At 35.3% G+C, this 18,062-nt stretch overlaps 2 protein-coding genes across 2 annotated transcripts; both read left to right on the top strand.

Moving 5' to 3' along the window:
• The first annotated feature begins 1,058 nt into the window (after positions 1–1,058).
• On the top strand, positions 1,059–3,831 carry LOC127558090 (olfactory receptor 51G2-like). The gene has a single exon (XM_051991315.1). The coding sequence runs from the start codon at positions 1,421–1,423 to the stop codon at positions 2,528–2,530; it is 1,110 nt and encodes a 369-aa protein (XP_051847275.1). The 5' UTR covers positions 1,059–1,420; the 3' UTR covers positions 2,531–3,831.
• A 7,810-nt stretch (positions 3,832–11,641) lies between these two features.
• On the top strand, positions 11,642–12,604 carry LOC127558088 (olfactory receptor 51I2-like). Its single transcript, XM_051991314.1, has one exon. The coding sequence runs from the start codon at positions 11,642–11,644 to the stop codon at positions 12,602–12,604; it is 963 nt and encodes a 320-aa protein (XP_051847274.1).
• Positions 12,605–18,062: the final 5,458 nt, after the last annotated feature.

Genomic DNA, 18,062 nt, shown 5'->3' with positions numbered 1-18,062 from the left:
CTTGTTTCTATGTACAATGTTTTCTTGGTTCTACTCACTTCACTCAGTATCAGTTCATGCAAGTCTTTCCAGGCTTTTCTGAAATCAGCTGCTCATTATTTCTTATTAATAATATTCCATTATATTAATATACAATAACTTATTCAGCCATTGCCCAATTAAAAGACATCTAATCAATTTCTAGTTCCTACAAAAAAGGATTACTATGACCATTTTAGAACATGTGGGTTCTTTCCCCTCTTTTATGGTTTCTTTGGGATATAGACCCAATGGAGATGTATCTCTAAACCCAATGCACAGTTTGATGGCCCTTTGGGCATAGTTTCAAATTGTTTTCCAGACTGGTTGAATCATTTCACAATTCCACTAACAATGCATTAGTGTTCCAGTTTTCCCATATCTCTTCCATTTATTATGATCATTTCCTGTCATCTTAGCCAAATTGAGAGGGGCAAAGTGGTACCTCAGAGTTATCTTAATTTGTATTTTTCTAATCAAGAGTGATTTAGAGCATTTTTTCATATGCCTAGAAATGGCTTTAACTTTTTTTGTCTGAAAATTGTCTGTTCATATCCTTTGACCATTTATTAATTAGGGAATGGCTTGTATTCTTGTAAATTTGACTCAATTATTTATATATTTTAAAAATAAAGTCTTTATCAGAATTATTGGCTGTAATGTTTTTTTTTCCTAGATTTCTGCTTCTCTTCTAATTTTGACTGCATTGGTTTTGTTTGAGACAGCTGATTTTTTTTTGTCATTGGAATTCTTCAGTTGGAAGTAGGATGAAGATTTGTCAATTATGCTATGAAGAAAATCCTATTTAATTATGGATTGAACTAGACTATGAGTTTTTTAAGAGCAGACAGTTATCTTTTGACTTCTTTGTATCCCTATCACTTAGCAGAGAGTCTGGCACATAGTAGGTGCTTAATAAATGTTTATTGATGACTGACAGATGGTGTCTTAGGTTTTTCTGAGATTCCCTAATCATATGATTCTATTAAATAAGCAACCAGGTTGAGCTAATGCTGTCTTTCTTTTCCCCAGGTGTCATCCTCAAATATATCAAGGTCATCATAATATATGAAGAAAACATCTTGACTACCTTTGACATCGAGGAGTTTCCTCATTGGCCACATTTTCAAATGCTGATATCATTAGAGCAGTCCTCCATGGTTCAACCTTGATGTCATAGGCTATCTTCTATCTTTCAGCACTAGACTGATTTCATATTTGAATACTCCTCAATTGGTCACCAAATTTATAGTGACATACATAGTTTACCCTAAGGTCCTTCATCCTTGGGTACTAAATAGACAAAAGAGAGAGAAAGAGAGAGAGAGAGAGAGAGAGAACCTTTGGACTTCCCTCACCTATTCTGCATGGAGTACCATCATTCTCAGCCACTAAATAGGTCATGTCATCCAACCACACAATGTCCCAATTGCCAGCATTTCTTCTACTTGGAATACCCTGGCGAGAAGACATCCACAAATGGCTTTCTATTCCCTTCTTCCTCCTCTACCTTGCGGCTGCTCTAGGCAATGGTGCTATCCTGGTGGCAGTAGCCCGGAATCCATCACTTCGTGAACCCATGCATTGTTTCCTCTCCATGCTTGCTGTCACTGACTTGGCATTATCAGGGACCACACTACCAACCACATTAGGATTACTGTGGTTTGGTATCAGTCAGGTGGCCTTTGATGTCTGCTTGACTCAAATGTTTTTCATTCATGTTGCCTCAGTGGCAGAGTCATCAGTGTTGCTAGCCATGGCAGTAGACCGATGGACTGCCATTGCCTGTCCACTGCGGTACTCTGCTCTCTTAACTCACCGAGTGGTTGCAAGGGTGGGACTAGCTGTGCTGATCCGGTCAGCTCTCACATTGCTACCACTGCCATTCTTGTTGCTCAGGCTGACTTACAATGATCAGAGGAGGCTTACTCATTCTTTCTGCTTCCACCCAGATATCATGAAGCTGGCACGTAATGAAACTGAAGTCAATGTTCACTATGGTCTCTTTGTTATCTTGTCTACAGCTGGTATTGACTCAATCCTCATCATTCTCTCCTATATCCCTATAGCAAAGGTGATTCTAGGCCTTGGGTCATGGGGAGAGAAAGTACGAGCAGCAGGGACCTGTGTGAGCCATGTGGCTGCTGTCCTAGTATTTTTTGTGCCCATGATTGGACTTTCAGTCATGCACCGATTTGGGAGTCATGGTCCATTGCCTCTGGCCTTGGTGGGCTACATCTACCTCCTGGTGCCACCTGCTCTCAACCCTGTCATCTACAGTATCAAGTGTCAGTGCATCTGGAAAACCTTGCTTAGGCTCTGCTTTTACCAACCTGGAGTCCCCAGGTGGACATCATCTCCTCATTCCAGCCACATTGGACACAAATCTCTCCCAGTTACTTGCTCTCAGAGATTTTCTGTTCAGACAGTACAAATAGAGTCACCATCCATGGGGAGTTCCCAGTCTGATGAAACAAGCATTGGTCTAGTCTTTGGAGATACTCCAGTATAATGGGGAATGTGGATAGATCCAATATCAACAAATAAGAAAACAATTCAATCAATTCTAATACTAAAGAAAGTGATTCAAAGCTATCAAACCAAGTACTGAGGGGTTTGGTAGATGATAATGAAAAGTTGGATGAGTGAAGTAGCTAGTTAGATGTACCCACTCAGGCTGAAAAGAATTTTTGGCAGTAAATGAGCTTTAAACAAAAATGACTGGTATATTATAGAAAAAATATTACATTGGGAATCAGAAGTACTGACTTATTGGTATTCACTGCCATTTATAAGATTACATGTAATCATCTAACCACTTAGATTTCCATTTTCTTTCATTGTTAAATAGAAATTAAATTTACATATTTTTAAAAGCTGCTCTGAAGAACAAATAAGATAATATTATGTTAAAGCACTGAAAACCATAGAACAAAAGGAAAACATGAGGAATTGTGGACATAGAAACTTGGAAGGGAAGATGAACTATCTGCCACATATCTTTGTATATCAGAATTGCTGGTAGAAAATCCCTCCTGACTCTGCCATCCTCCAAGGATTACACAGAGGTGTTAAGAGGCCCAATGTCCCTGTTCTAGAAGTCCATCATTTTACTAGTTCAAAGTTCTTAAAAGTTCAAGTTCCAAAGCTCTATTATGTACTGTGAACTTCCAAAAATCTAAACCTTACCACCATTGATTGCTTGTACTTTCACTCTCTGTCCCTTTTAGAGGGTCCCCCTTTTACAAAGCAGAAGTATCCTGTGATATTCCCATGCTTATTGTAACAGGAGAAGATTTTCATAAAATAATATTCAGGGCACAAGAAATTATTGGATAAAAGTTATCTGCCCTGTGAGATTACAACCTGGTACTATATCTTCAAATTCTAAGCTACTACTAATTGAATGTAAATTCCTTGAGGGTTAAGGATGAACTTTGCAAAAAAAATGATGATGGAGAACTGAAAAGAAAACATTGCCTGGCGTGATGGACACACTGGTGAAAAAACTGCCTTCCAGGTTTTGCTTCCACCTTACCCTTTTATGATCAGTTTTGTAAACAAAAGACAATAGAGAGGTTTGGACTTCTGCTTCCCTGCTCTGCTGGCCAGCAGTGGCCATGCTTTCCCTTTTGCTAGTGTTTCCATTTTATTGTTGTTATTGTTGTTTATTAATTTCGTGAAGTACATGTTTGCACTCACCTCTGTTCATGTATTCAAAAAGAGAAAAATTGGAGCCTGTCTAAATTATTTTCTGATGTGGTTCATGATATTGGTAAAGTGGTATTGGAGTAAAGTTTTCTGCCCCATTAAACAGATGTGAAATGGAGTTTCTTTGTGGCACAACTGGAAGAACAGAGAAAGGGGGAGAGAATGTACTCATTTGGATTTCCATAATAGAAGAGTATGTTGTATTTATTCCCCTTAAATCAGAGGATCCAATCTGAGGTCCATGAATTCCTAGGAATAATTCATGGATGGATTTCATAGAAAGTGTGAATTTTTTCTTTCCTCCCAATAGTTTGAGAACTGAATTTTAAAATAATAGGTTTCCTTAGTAATCTTATTTCAGACATTTAAAACTATTATCCTTTAAAAGGATTCATAGGCTTCGCTAGACTCTCAAAATGATCCATGACCCCCAAAATGTTAAGAATCCCAGCCTGAGACTAAACAAGTTAATAAATATAGAGTAAACCTTAAACAGGGAGAGGGATAAAAAACAGTCCTGAAATTCTGCTCATCAAAAACTATTTTTAGCTTGAAGAATTTCTATCACCTAATCCTAGTTTCCCATGAGACCTCTCCAGTCAAGTAATATCTATATTTTTATTATTAATTGGATCCCTTATTCATGCTACTTATGAGAGTTCAGGGAAGTATTATATCTAGACTTTTCTACTCTTTTTTCATTTAGGAAGCCCTTACTTTATTTAAGTCACTTGGGGACGCTAATCCTTTCAATATTGTAACAACTGATTATCCCCCTGCTCATTAGGGATCCATATTATCAAAAACAGGCTCACTCCATTATTTCAATATCCCCATATTGGCTTGAATCCAGGGAAGAAGAAAATCTTCACTATTTGTCACCATTTTAATGAAAGTCTTCCTTTTCATGAAGATTTAACTGGAATAAAAGTTAATTCTGTTAATACAAACAAAAGTTATTACAAAGAATATCTTTCACATATGTATCCTGAAAATTTCTTTAGAAATTCCATTCAGTCCAAGGCATCTCTCAAACTAAGAGGCATGAAGATAATGGCTGTGTGCTTGTATCTAACTGACAATCCTGAGGATAGTTGATAAGTATCTTCCATTTCTTAACTCCTTCATATCCTGACAGAGATCAGGAATAGGTTGTTGGAGAAGGGGAAGGGAAGGCACAAAAACAATTTGCTGGTTGAATTCATTGACACTTCAGAAGTAAATTATTTTTTCCTAGAATCCACAGGACTAGGAACAGGAGCCGTGTAAACAAAAGAAGTTCTTCCCTTCTAAGAAACTCACATCTTTCTCTTATGCCACAAAGATCAAATAAAAATCCTCCACTATTTATTTGAAGCTCTTTAAATTTAGCCTTTTGTATCTTTCCACTTTCTTATACATTGAATCTCTTTGAGTACTCTAAATTCCCTTAGGACATTAGAAACTTCCCTTTCCCACTTCTGTTCCTTTGCACTGATTGTCCCTTCATTCCTGAACTGCATTCCCTTTTTCTCTCTTTCTCTTTTAATTCCTTTTTCCTTTTAGAATTAGCTCAGTGGTTTCATTCATGAAGACTCTTAGTCTACTAAGCTACTAGAGATCTCCCCTCCTAAATCTAAAACTTGTATTATTTGGAAGTAAACCAATTATGTTGTCATGTTAACATGTTATCATGTTGTTTAAAAAATGTTCATGTACACCAAGTTAAAAACCCCTGCTTTAGGCCAAAATAACCAGATTTCCCAACTCTAAATCTAAAACTAGGGAAATCTAGCACATTTTCATATGTATGCATATTGACTTTTCCTGTGACATATAAATTCTGACGGCAACAATTGTTTCAGGGTTCAGCACAATGCTTGGCAAAACAATAAATGACTACCACTGCTTGTTGATTAATTGATTGATTGATTGATCCAGCCAGGGAAAACTCTTCATGCTTTTTGAAATCTTCTTAACATTGGGATAACTCAGAACTACCTGAGAGTACAATGTTAATTGTAGGAAAATTCATTACATAGCAATATGCCTAATAAAATGAAAAAAAAATAATAAAATTTCTGTCTATATGTTCCTTTCTCTATTCTTGTTTAACCAATTTTTTTTCTTGCCTTGTCTTTCCCTTTAAAAACACTGAATTAAGAGTAGGAAAATCTGGTTCAGATGGTCTAAACAGAGATTCTTAACGTGTTTGTGCATGAATTGTTTAAATATTTGATAACTATATTAATCTACTACTCTCCTTCCTTTTTTCTCTTCTTCTTCTTTTTCTCTTTACTCATTTTCCCTCCTTATATTTCTCTTTCATTTTCCTCGTTTCATCCCACTAGAACCATTACCTACAAATAATACTCCCTTCAGGGCTCTCATCATTCTTATTCCATGACTCTACCTGACTATATAAAGTGTGCTATTTGGAAAGGAATATTTCCTCTGAGAGAATAATTTCAAAGACTTCCAGTAAAAGAATCTTCTAATCTCAAGGGGCCTGGAAGCTCCAATTAGACTTTTTATGCAAAGATATAAGGGATGGGCAGTTACCTCTAGAGTGAAAGGAAGACTGGGTGAAACTAGACTGATCAGAAGCATTACACTATTATGTAAAAGCTAAGGTTAGTGACTGTGCATAAATTTCCCTAGTCTTTTTTTCCAGATTGGTGGGGCTGGATCTCTGACAGGAAAGAAAAAAAATCCAATCTTCCATTTTCATTAAATCTGTTTAGCATTTTCCATCCCTACTTAGAACTACTTTTAAATAAAATTGATATTTTATCTGATGTTTCTCTCAACCTCTTGCCTCTGCTCCTTCAAAAGGTTCATAGGAAAGATAACAATTAAAACATGGGAACAGGTTAAACTAGGGAGTCTAGGTAATCCACAGGTAAGTATAATTTTGAGTGGACTAGAAAAATCACTGCCTTCTTAAAATCTAGAGATTATCTATCAAGATAGATATCTTAGCATATAATACCATGTTTCTAGGAAGAGATGCTTCATTCAAAGAAGTAAAAATAAGTGGTTGAGTGAAGTATGCAGAGAAAAGAGTAAATAAAATAGCTCATAAGAACTTTATCTTCCACAGATTTTGGTTTTATGTAAAAATTAAGATCATATCTTAAGATCATAATGCTATAGACAAAGATTATGAATACTGAGGGTCATAAATCCCTGTTGCAATCTGGTGAAACCTATGGACATTTTCTAAGAATAATATTTTCAAGTGTATAATATAAAATGTTTATGATAACAAAGTAAACCAATTATATTGTCATGTTAACATGTTATCATGTTGTTTAAAAAACGTTCACATACACCAAATTAAAAACCCCTGCTTTAGGCCAAAATAACCCAACTCTAAATTTAGTGTGCTTTCCCTTGTACCACACTATCTTTTTAAAATCTGGAATTCCGCAATTGAATGATAAGGATTATTATTCACATTTCCATAATCATTATCTCTTCGGGCAGAAATCAATTCAGTAAAAATTAATGTATATATGTATTTCTTGGTAAAGGAGTGTAAGAGCTAGGTCAAATTCTTTTCTTCTAGGTGTCTAGTCTCTCAGAAAGAAAAGCATACAATTATATAATATATTTGAACTGGATAATTCCTTAGAGATCATCTAATCTGTTATTGTTTTTGTATTTTTATTTATTTTTACAGATAAGGAAATAAAACAGAGAGGTATAGAACATAATCCATTCAAAGTCATTTAATGAATCAGTGGTGAAAAGAGTGGCTTTTATGTGCAGTCATATGGATAGTTCTTTCCTCAGTCTATACATTTATTTATTTGAATTTTGGCTTTTCATGTTCTATGACTATCGTGTGCAGCCTCGTAAGACTTTCCCTGCTTAATTAACCTCTCAAGGTGCCTACAGATTTAATTATTCTCACTACAGAAGATACCCAGAAAAATTTCCCATGTCAAAGGTTCAGAGCTACATCATCAACTATTTACTGTACATCCAAAACATTTGTGATGTACCAAAGGCATCTAAACCTAAACATGTTCAAAACATAAGTAATCATCTTTTCCTCAAAATCCTCCAACACCCTAACACTCTAATCCCTTCCATTATTTTAGACACCCAGGTTACAAATTAGAGTCCTTCTTAACGCTTCTTCTTCTTCTCTCTACCCACCTCACCATATGCAAATAATATGTTGAATCTTGTTAATTCTACCTCTCTAATATCTCTTGCATTTTGCCTCTTTGTCTATGCTCATACAACATTTTACTTTCAGCTCCCATCACTCTCCCCCAAACTACTGGACAAGAAACTAGCCTCCTAATTAATATTCCTACATTATGTCTCTTCACATTATATTAAATACAATTGCAAAAACTGAGTATGTCATTCCCCTCCTCAGGAAGCTTCAATATTTCCCTTTTACATCTAGAATAAAATATAAATTCCTTGTTACATTTTCATCCTTTCAGAATCTATCTACAACTTAATTTTCTAAACTAATTGATAATAGTTCCCTTCATCTTTTCTGTGTTCCAGTTAAGTTGACATATAGGTTATTCCCTAGATAGAAAACTATACCTCCTTCCTCATCATTATTGCAAAGACAATCTTCTATGGCTAGAATGCTCTTATCCTCATATGTGCTCAATGAGCCTGTAATTTCTTTCAAAGTTCAACTTAAGTGCTATCTCTTCCAGTAGATCTTTTCTAATATTCCCAGTTCACATTTTTCCCAATCTCACATTACTTGGTATGTATTTTATTAATGTTTTACGCTCTTACTAGAATGTAAATTCTTCATCTTTACAGCAACATTTAGCATGGAATTTAGCATATAATAAAGATTAAACAAATGATGGTTAATAGAGGAAAACTCAAAGTTTCTTCACATCTTTACTTCTTTTCTGGCTCTATCTCTTCTTACTTCTGTGTACCTGAAACCTCTCACTTCTTCAAGCCTTCTTCTCTTTGGTCCCCTTGCCTTGTTTCCTCCTAGACGGGATTACCTCTATTCTAGAAAATTGGGAGACATTCAGAGACAAGAGTCTTGTGTGGTCTAATGGGGACAAAACAGAGAAAGCAGAAGATTTATTGCAATATTAGATGATGGTCCCCCTCCCCATTCTTGCAACTTCTATCATAGAATTCCAGACTCTCCGGTACGTGGGGCAGAAGAGTTGGAAAAAGAAGCTGCAGTTTTTGTTCCCACTTTCTTCATTCTCTGCCCACATCTATCTATTACACTCTATTTTTAAGAGAGTTTTGGAGCTTCTTTGTGATATGCAAACAGAAGAAAAAAAACTTGGAAGGAGAGTGCAACAATAACATTAATAAAGAAGATAGCAATGATACTTTAGTTGAGTTCATCTTTACAAAGCATTTTCATATATTTTTCTCTTATTGGATCCCAGAATAATTGACATATGTCTATATCTATCTATCTACAAATAATTATTTCGTTCTTCCTGGATGCATTTTTATATTTAATTGATCAATCAAACAATACAAAATAAGTATCCCATTTTACAGATGAGGTTAAGAGAGGATAAAAGTCACCCCATATATGACCTACCAAAAATAATATACAAATGGAGGTAGAGGTGGAGGAAAATTTATCTTCAGATATAACATTTGACACATTGCAAAATATACTCTGGGCAAGTCAGAAATTCTTCTATTCATGAGGTCAAATTTGGTCTCAGACTAGCTAAGTGACCCTGGGCAAATCACTTAATGTCACCTCAGTTCTTGAACTGTAAAAATGAACTGGAAAAGGAAATGGTAAACCATTTTAGTATCTCTGTCAAGAAAACCCCAAAGGAGGTTACAAGAGAGTTGAAAATGACTGAATAAGAACAAAGTATTCTGTAGACGTATGTGTTACAATTTTACAAACTTTGGAATTAAATTCCTCTTTAAGAGAATAAGATTTTCTGGATTTTGATTATTTCTGTTCTTTTTCCTCAATAAAAAAGGATTCCACTTCAGACTTCATTCTGCTACATTTAGATTATTTCTTTCTTCATCAATAACCTCCTCCTCTCAAGGGAAGAAAGAACAGAATGAAGAGTAAGGGAAATGTCCTTTCTACTCTCCAATTACTATCTAATTCAACTAATATTATAGGCATTCTATATGAAAGTTTAAGTTGGGAAAGTTGATGAAACTATGAGATAAAGTTGAGTTCCTACTCTCAGTCAGAATTGAGATTTGACTGAATTTGAAGCCCTTAATAACTTCAGTCTTTGTGACTAAGATAAAGACATGGATTAAAACAAATAAGCAAGATTTTCCTTACCCAAAGACTTCATATCCTTTTCTTGGGGAAAATACTTGGGTTTGAGAATAGGAGATAGTCAGATAGCCACCTGGTTGGGGAGCCACTGGTCTGATCAGGTAGGTCATCCACAATTGAAAAAAAGACATATTTGTGATGAAGTTTTTCTCCCCTTGTCTTTTCAATGGCAAGGGAAGGGGATGAGGGGAGGAGAGAATTCAGAACTGAAAATATAGTAAAATTTTAAAAAATGAAGAAAAAAGACAAATGATAAATAAGTATAAAGAAGCATAAGTACTGCAATTCACAATTTGTAGGTCAATGTCATGAGACATAGGGTGATTGGATATGGTTGATATTAATAAGAAAAAACTTCTTTGAGTACTTTAGTTGTGTTTTAGTTTTTATTTGTTTTATTTTTATTTATAAGGAGAAAGGACAAGAATTGATGGAAAGGAAGGAAGAGGTTAGTGTAGCCTGGTGAAATTGTGACCAATGTACAAAGTTAGACATTAGAAATAAGACCAGAAGATTTCTGGTATAACCTCAATGAGTGTTTCACTGTTGCTTAGTTGGTTAGTCTTGGTTTGGGAAGGTTTTGTGTATTTTTAATTTTGTATGGTAACTTTTTAGCAAAGATCATTGAACATGGCAAGTGATTGATAATTTTTTTTAATGTTGGGGAAATATGGAGGAAAGACATTTGAGATACTTTGCTAGATAGACTCTGGTTGGTTTATCAAAACTCACATGGTTATTTGTCAAGGCTCTCTGCAAATCCAAAAATAAGGTAAAAAATTCAGTGTTATTTGCTCAGATTAAAATCTCTTTAGTCTAGGTTAAAATTTCAAAAAATCCTTTCTTAGCTTCAAACGAGGGCCTGAGGTTTGTCAGAAGCCCACTCCGTAGCACTGGAGTCCATCTTACAACCACAAGTTCTGGCAAAGACCTTGCTTTTGATAATAATTCTGAACTACTCTGGATTAACATATATTTATTTTCCCAGACATAATCCTCACAGGCTAAATATATGCTTCAATTTTGTTCAGATTCCCTTGGTAACTGATCAAGCATCTTTTACCCAAAAGCAGAAGTTCTGAACTTAAGAGTCTATAGATCCCTTAAAGGGATCTGTTAATAGATTACAGGGGATCTCTTATCTTGGAAAGAAAAAACTGCATTGTTATTTTCTGAATTATAACTGAACTAAATTTGAACATTTTCTTCAATTATTTAAAAACATTATTCTGAAAAGAGATCCATAGACTCCACCAGACTGCCAAAGGAGCCCATGACTAACACTAAAAGAAAAGGTTAAGAATTAATGATCTTAAATTTATTCAAATTAAGTTTTGAATACTTTTAAACAATTTATATTCTAGGAAATCTACAAAGGAAAAGAATTCTACATAACAGCTGAAAATTATGTGTTAGGATGTCCACTGCTGACTCATAGACAACTTCCATTCTAATTAAATGGGAAATCAGGTTTTAGTGTCTGATACCTGAGAAAAATGTCTGCATTCACTTCTGTATTCTTGATCAAAACATTTGTAGACATTGATGCTATCTTCTATCTGAATCTATATGTAAAGTCTGAAATAGTGTCATCTTTTGAGAGATCCTTTTGGTCTGAGAGACACTTTCTGTTTTTCAATGATGTCGCTTCCACAATCTCATAACAACAGATCTTTCTTCCAACCATCTGCTTTCCTGCTGATTGGCATTCCGGGACTGGAAGCTGTGCATGGATGGCTCTCTATCCCCTTTTGTTCTATGTATTCTCTGGCTCTCACAGGCAATTGCCTGATCCTACTAGCCGTGAGGAGGACTCCCAGTCTGCACCAGCCCATGTATTACTTCCTTTCCATGTTGTCTCTCACTGACTTGGGACTCACTTTGTGCACACTTCCCACCACCTTGGCTGTGCTCTGGTTTGATTATCGTCGGATAGCCTTTGATGCCTGCTTGATCCAGATGTTCTTCCTCCATTCCTTCTCTGTTGTAGAATCTTCAGTGCTTCTGGCCATGTCCTTTGACCGCTTTGTGGCCATCTCAAACCCATTGCGTTATGCCTCTGTCCTTACCAACAGTGTCATTGGCAGGATTGGAATGGCTATTGTGACCCGTGCTACTGTTTCTCTCTTCCCTGTGCCTTTCCTGCTGAAGAGACTGAATTTCTGCCCTGAGAAAGTCCAGCTTTCACATTCATTCTGCTTTCATGCTGACATGATGAAGAGGGCCTGTGCTGACATCACTGTCAACATCCTATATGGACTCTATGTAGTAGTATCCACTGCAGTTGTGGATTCCCTGCTAATTGCCCTCTCCTATGGCCTGATATTATACACTGTGATGGGTTTGGCTTCTCCTAAAGAAAGAGTCCGGGCTCTCAACACTTGTGTCTCCCATATTCTAGCTGTTCTGGTCTTCTATATTCCAGTTATTGGAGTGTCCATTATCCATCGCTTTGGTAAGCATGCGCCCCCAATTGTGCATGCCCTTGTAGCATATGTATACCTAATCGTGCCCCCTGTGCTCAACCCCATCATCTACAGTGTCAAGTCCAAGCACATTCGGGAGGCAATGCTTAGGTTGCTAAGGAGAAAAGGTCAAAGTTAATTTCTTTAGGCAATAGTTCTGGGATCTCAGGAAACTAATGATGGTTGAGATTGGGTGGGAACTATGAGTATAGTCATAATCATAAACAAAGTGAATTTGTTTTGGCAAAGCCTTTAATATATAGATATTGAAGGGAAGAGATGTCAAACTAGAGGTGAGATAGTGCTCATTCTCATGAAAGTTCAGTGGTTAGAATTAGATTTTTTTGAAGTCCCATCCCAGTATGGATAAAGTTCTGGGCTTGGAGTCTCCTCTACCCTCAGTTTTTCCATTTCAAATGAAATTAATAATAACACATTTTATAAGACAATAATAACAAAATAAATGAAGAATACATTGTAAATCTTAAAATGGTATATAAAAAAGAGGTAAGTACATACTATTCTATTATATAGCCTGATGTGATAACAATTACCCAATAAATGTATCAGGTAGAGAATACTGACTCTAGTGTAAAAAGTTATGTTCCTATTAGCATGAAGAAGAAAGATAGCACAGTATTGTGGCAGTAAAATTAGACTTGAAGACAGAATTCTCACAGGCTCAAGAAACAGCTGTTACCTAGGTATGTGATTTTACATAGGACCCATAAATTCCTTTTGGTCTTTCTTTTTGCATCTAAAAAGTAGAACTAATAACACACACATTCATACTACATTCACAAGATTCTTCAGGTTTCATGTTTTCTACTTTTTCTTTTTTAATAAAAGCTTTTTATTTTTCAAAATACATGCAAAGATACTGTTAAACATTGACCCTTACAAAACTTTATCTTCTAAATTTTTCTCCTTCCCTTCTCCCTACCCTTTTCCCTAGATTGTATATAGGTCAAACATGTGCAATTCTTCTAAAAATATTTCCAAATTTGTCATGCTGCACAATGAAAATCAGACAAAAAGAAAAAAAATGAGAAAGAAAAAAACAAACAACAAGAACAAAGGTGAAAATGCTATGTTTTGATCAACATTCAGTCTCCATAGTTTTCTCTCTGGATGGGAATAGCTCTTTCCATTACAAGTCTATTGGAACTGCCTTAAATCACCTCATTATTAAAAAAAATCCAAGTCCATCAAAATTGATCATCACATAATCTTCTTGTTGCTGTGTACAATGTTCTCTTGGTTCTACTCACTTCATTATGATCAGTTCATGTATATCTTTTCAGGCTTTTCTGAAATCAAACTGTTCATCATTTCTTATAGAATAAAAATATTCCATTACATTCATATACCACGACTGATTGAGCTATACCACAACTAATGGGATTCCACTCAGTTTCCAGTTTCTTTCTACTTACAAAAAGGGCTCCTGCAAATATTTTTGCACATGTAGTTTTTTTTTCCTTTTTATGATCTCTTTGGAATACAGATCTAGTTAAGACTGCTGGCTCAAATGGTATGCACTTCATTTCATATTTTTCTTTGAGACAGTTATGAGATGTCATATGTGATATGTTTTCTAACCATAAAGAGTTTATAAGCATTAATTTTCATTATTATTCTGAGTAATTAATTGGCCAACATGACTTCACTAAATCCTGAAACTTATCAAGGAATGTCAACATGATTAGTATGCTTGTTCTGTTGACACACCACTATATGGTTTTAGAGGTCTAACTAGTACTATTTCCTAAGTCCCAACACACGACAGTGTGTATTCTTCTGTATTCCCCCTACCCAAACTTTCTTATCAATGAAGAATTATCACTCTAGCATGTACCCTCTTTTCTAGGACCTTCTTCCTCACAGCTGAGCTGTCTCAAGGTGTGGTAGAACACTGTTCCATGAACAATATAGAATTGCAATAGCTCAAAAGAAATGTGAGATGCTCAAATTTAGAGACATTTTCAAATAGCCCATGGACTATTTGTGGCCAGACTGTGGTAGAGCATTTTGAGATTGTATTGGTTAGAGCAGCCACCATTAGCTACTGTACATTCACTCTAAAATAATGATGTCATTTCAGCCTTCTACAAGAACTAAGGGCAACGATTATATTTACAAAAGAAAAATAATCTCCTAATTTATGTGCATATCTCAAGAAGTCATAGAACTTACTTGGCCAGTGAAGTCACTGGTGTTAAAATACTATTTTTAAATAATCTTAAGGGACTCAATGATGTGACAGGAAGAACACTGAACTTGTAATCTGGGGTTCAAATTCCAGATCTCTCAGTCACTACCATATTACTTTAGAAAAGTCACTTAATCTCTCTAATAATCAATTTCCTCATCTGTAAATGAGATGACTGAGGGAGATAATCTTGAATGTCTCTTCTAGCTCCCGATGTATGAACCTGTATCAAATAAAAATGTATATTACTTCAGGGTAGGGATTCTCTTTTGTGTCTTTATAAACCCAAATGCTTAGCAAACTCTTTACTTAATGGGTATTTAATAAATACTTGATGAATTGAATTAAATTGGACTGAATACATTCCAGGGCTGGTAACCTTAAGGAATCAAGCCAAGATTCACTTATGAATTATAAAAATCTAACACTCTTCCAACATGATATACTGGGACATCTAGCCAATGAGGTCAAAAAAATCTCAAGATTTTTTTCAAAAATCTTCCATAGTTCTTTCCTCTTTTTTTCTAATTGATTTGGTAGGTAAAATTAGACACATGCCATTATTACCCCATCAGTAAGACTACCCCATTCAACACAAGTCTGAACTCAGGAATTAGGGATGCCTTCCACCTTGTGATCTTTACTCCATGAAAACTTTTCCTTGAAGAAAAATCCATTGAAGTGCAAAGTAGAGATTAATAACAAGAATATCTCTGATCCATTGATCCTAAAAACTTCCAGAGAGACTCTACGTAATAAAAAGGGTTGGTCAAATTAGAGGCTTTGAGAGTAATGTCGAATGCTATGAAAGATTAGAGAGCCTGAAGACAGGTTTCATATAGTCCCTATATTGCCTTTGATGATGGAAAACAAGGATAAGTCTCCAAGGCATTCAGAAAAGATTGATTGCTTGAGTGATTCATTGATCTATCCTTCAAAAATTCAGATTTTCTCCTCCCACCCTGAATCCAGAAGGTTGTTACTAAGTGACCATATAACTAGTGAGAAAATAAATAATAAAACAAATAAAAAGTTATGCTAGATGCTTATATGTGTCAAATATTGTATTAAGCACTGAAAACACAAATGCAACAACCTTTTTAACACCTTCCTCATTCTAGAGTCCTTCTGAATTCTCCACCTGAATTCTATTCCCACCTGAAAACATCTATAAATGGCTAAGTAGACAGCATAATCTCTGAGACCTTAAAAATAGAGATTTGCATCCTAGAGGTCTTTAATCTCCAGGGGCTTGGAGATTTCATGAAGGTTTTAGTAGGCAGAGTTATAAGGGATAGGCAGAATAGACCTATTAACTGAGCCCATGACAACATGAGACTGAACTGAAGAATTCAACTGTTATGTAAAAACTGAGGTTAGTAACATAATGCACAGATTTCATTAGCTCTGTTTTCATTATTCCAGAATAGTAGGATTAGATACTTGAGATTTATGGAAAATAACTAATTTCATTGGATCTTCCTGATACTTCCTTCTTTGGCACTTGGTTTAGTACCTTCTCTAACAAGAACTACGCATAAACAAGGAATCTCTATCAGATATTTTCCTCAGTCCCTTGGCCCTAAACTTGATGAAGGCTTTTGTGACAAAAAAGAATTGATAGAAAATAGCAACTAGATAAATACTAAGGTATTTATCAGAGACCCTTAAACTCTTTTTTAAAAATCTTATGGACTCTTTTAGTGGTTCGGTGAAACCTGTGGAAAAACTTGATTCTTTTTAAAGGTATAAAATAAAATTCACAATTCCAAAGAAAATCAATTATCTTTAAATGAAAATGCATTTTTCCTTTTCAAATTCATAGATGCCCTGAGATCTATATCCAAAATCCTAGGGAGTTAGTATATCCCAGATTAAGAACTCTTTGTTTAGATAATACAGTTCAGTGTAATCAAAAGTGGGCTACAATTTATTGCCTTCATATGACCCACAGACTGCTCTTACCAGAAACATGGTCTTATATTTTGGAACACCTATTCCAATGTGCAATCTGTGAGTCTTATGAAGGCAATCAATTGAAGTAGTAGATAGTGAATAGGTGGCTAAGATAGCTGAGAGGGGCAGGGAACAAGTATTTCTCTTCTTCAAAGCCAGCCAAACAACTTGAAATTAGCTAAAATCTTTATGAGCCATCTCAGTCTTCTTTTCTTAGAATCATAGAACATTAGAGCTCAACAAGATCATCTTGTTCTCATTTTATAGAAGGGGAAAGCCAGAATCAGAAACAACTGATCTACCCAAGGATATAAGATCAATAAATAGTTCAAACAAATTTTTTTTTTTTTTTTTTTTTTTTTTTTTTTTTTTTTTTTTTTACCAATTGGAAGATCAGGGCATTTTCCACAGTAGTTCATTTCTCATGAGTATTCAAATCTTAGCTTCTGAACACTTATGTGTTATTGCTAAAGCTTTCCTATAACAAATTCTTCAGAAAGAAGGAAGTACTTGAGGAGGATCCTTTTGGACAAGTGTGCTTTGGTGGAAGAGAGTATATAGTCAATGCCATATTTTCTCAAAAGGATGATTGCTAGGATTTAGGTTATTAAAAATAAAACATATCTTAAGAATATAGTCCAATTTATTCACTTCATGGAAAAAGAAACAGAGGACCATGGAGTTAAAAGTAAATACATTTCTTAGTCACACTTTGAATTAGCAGTACCAAGGATAGCTTCATAGTTCAGAAAGTTCAGTCTGTGAGTACTCCTTGAGTCCTAGTTTTCTTTAGTACAGGACATCCATGCTCAGCTTTAAGAGCTTCTTTAAGAACTTCTACTTTTAAATCTTGATCTTTTTTGTTTACGGCTTCATAGATTCAACTATTCCTTCTATGCACAAAAATCCCAAATCCATATACCAACGATTCCCTTCTCTCCCCAACTGCAGTTCTACATATCTTCCAGATCAACATAAGGTGGGCATTTCAAAGTCAAAAGGCCCCAAACAGAACTCATTATCTTTCCTCCTAAACTCATTAAATATCTTTCCTTCCCCCTTCTTGGAAAGAATAGCACTATTATTCTCCTGGCTGATTCTCTCACTTTCTGTGCTCTAGCCAAAGTATCCTATAAATTCTCCCCCAAACAAAAAATTCAACCTTCAGCTGCCTTATCTTTGAATAGCCTAATCACCATTTCTAGAATATTCTCCATCCTGATCTATGCCAGTTGGAATCCATAGTATTATCCTGTTCACCACCAGTACCAGTACCTATACTCCAGTTCTCTCCTTTAATATAAGATGCCTTTCAGAATACTATAAATTGTTAATACTTCCTTCTCCACACACACACACACACACAAACACACACACACACAGAGCATATATTTAGTATTTACTTATCACTGAAAGTGTCTTATTTCCC

The sequence above is a fragment of the Antechinus flavipes genome, chromosome 3 (genome assembly GCF_016432865.1).
Source record: "Antechinus flavipes isolate AdamAnt ecotype Samford, QLD, Australia chromosome 3, AdamAnt_v2, whole genome shotgun sequence".
Classification (NCBI taxonomy): Eukaryota; Metazoa; Chordata; class Mammalia; order Dasyuromorphia; family Dasyuridae; genus Antechinus; species Antechinus flavipes.
The sequence above is the reverse complement of the archived record's forward strand: the minus strand, read 5'-3'. Positions and strand labels throughout refer to the sequence as shown.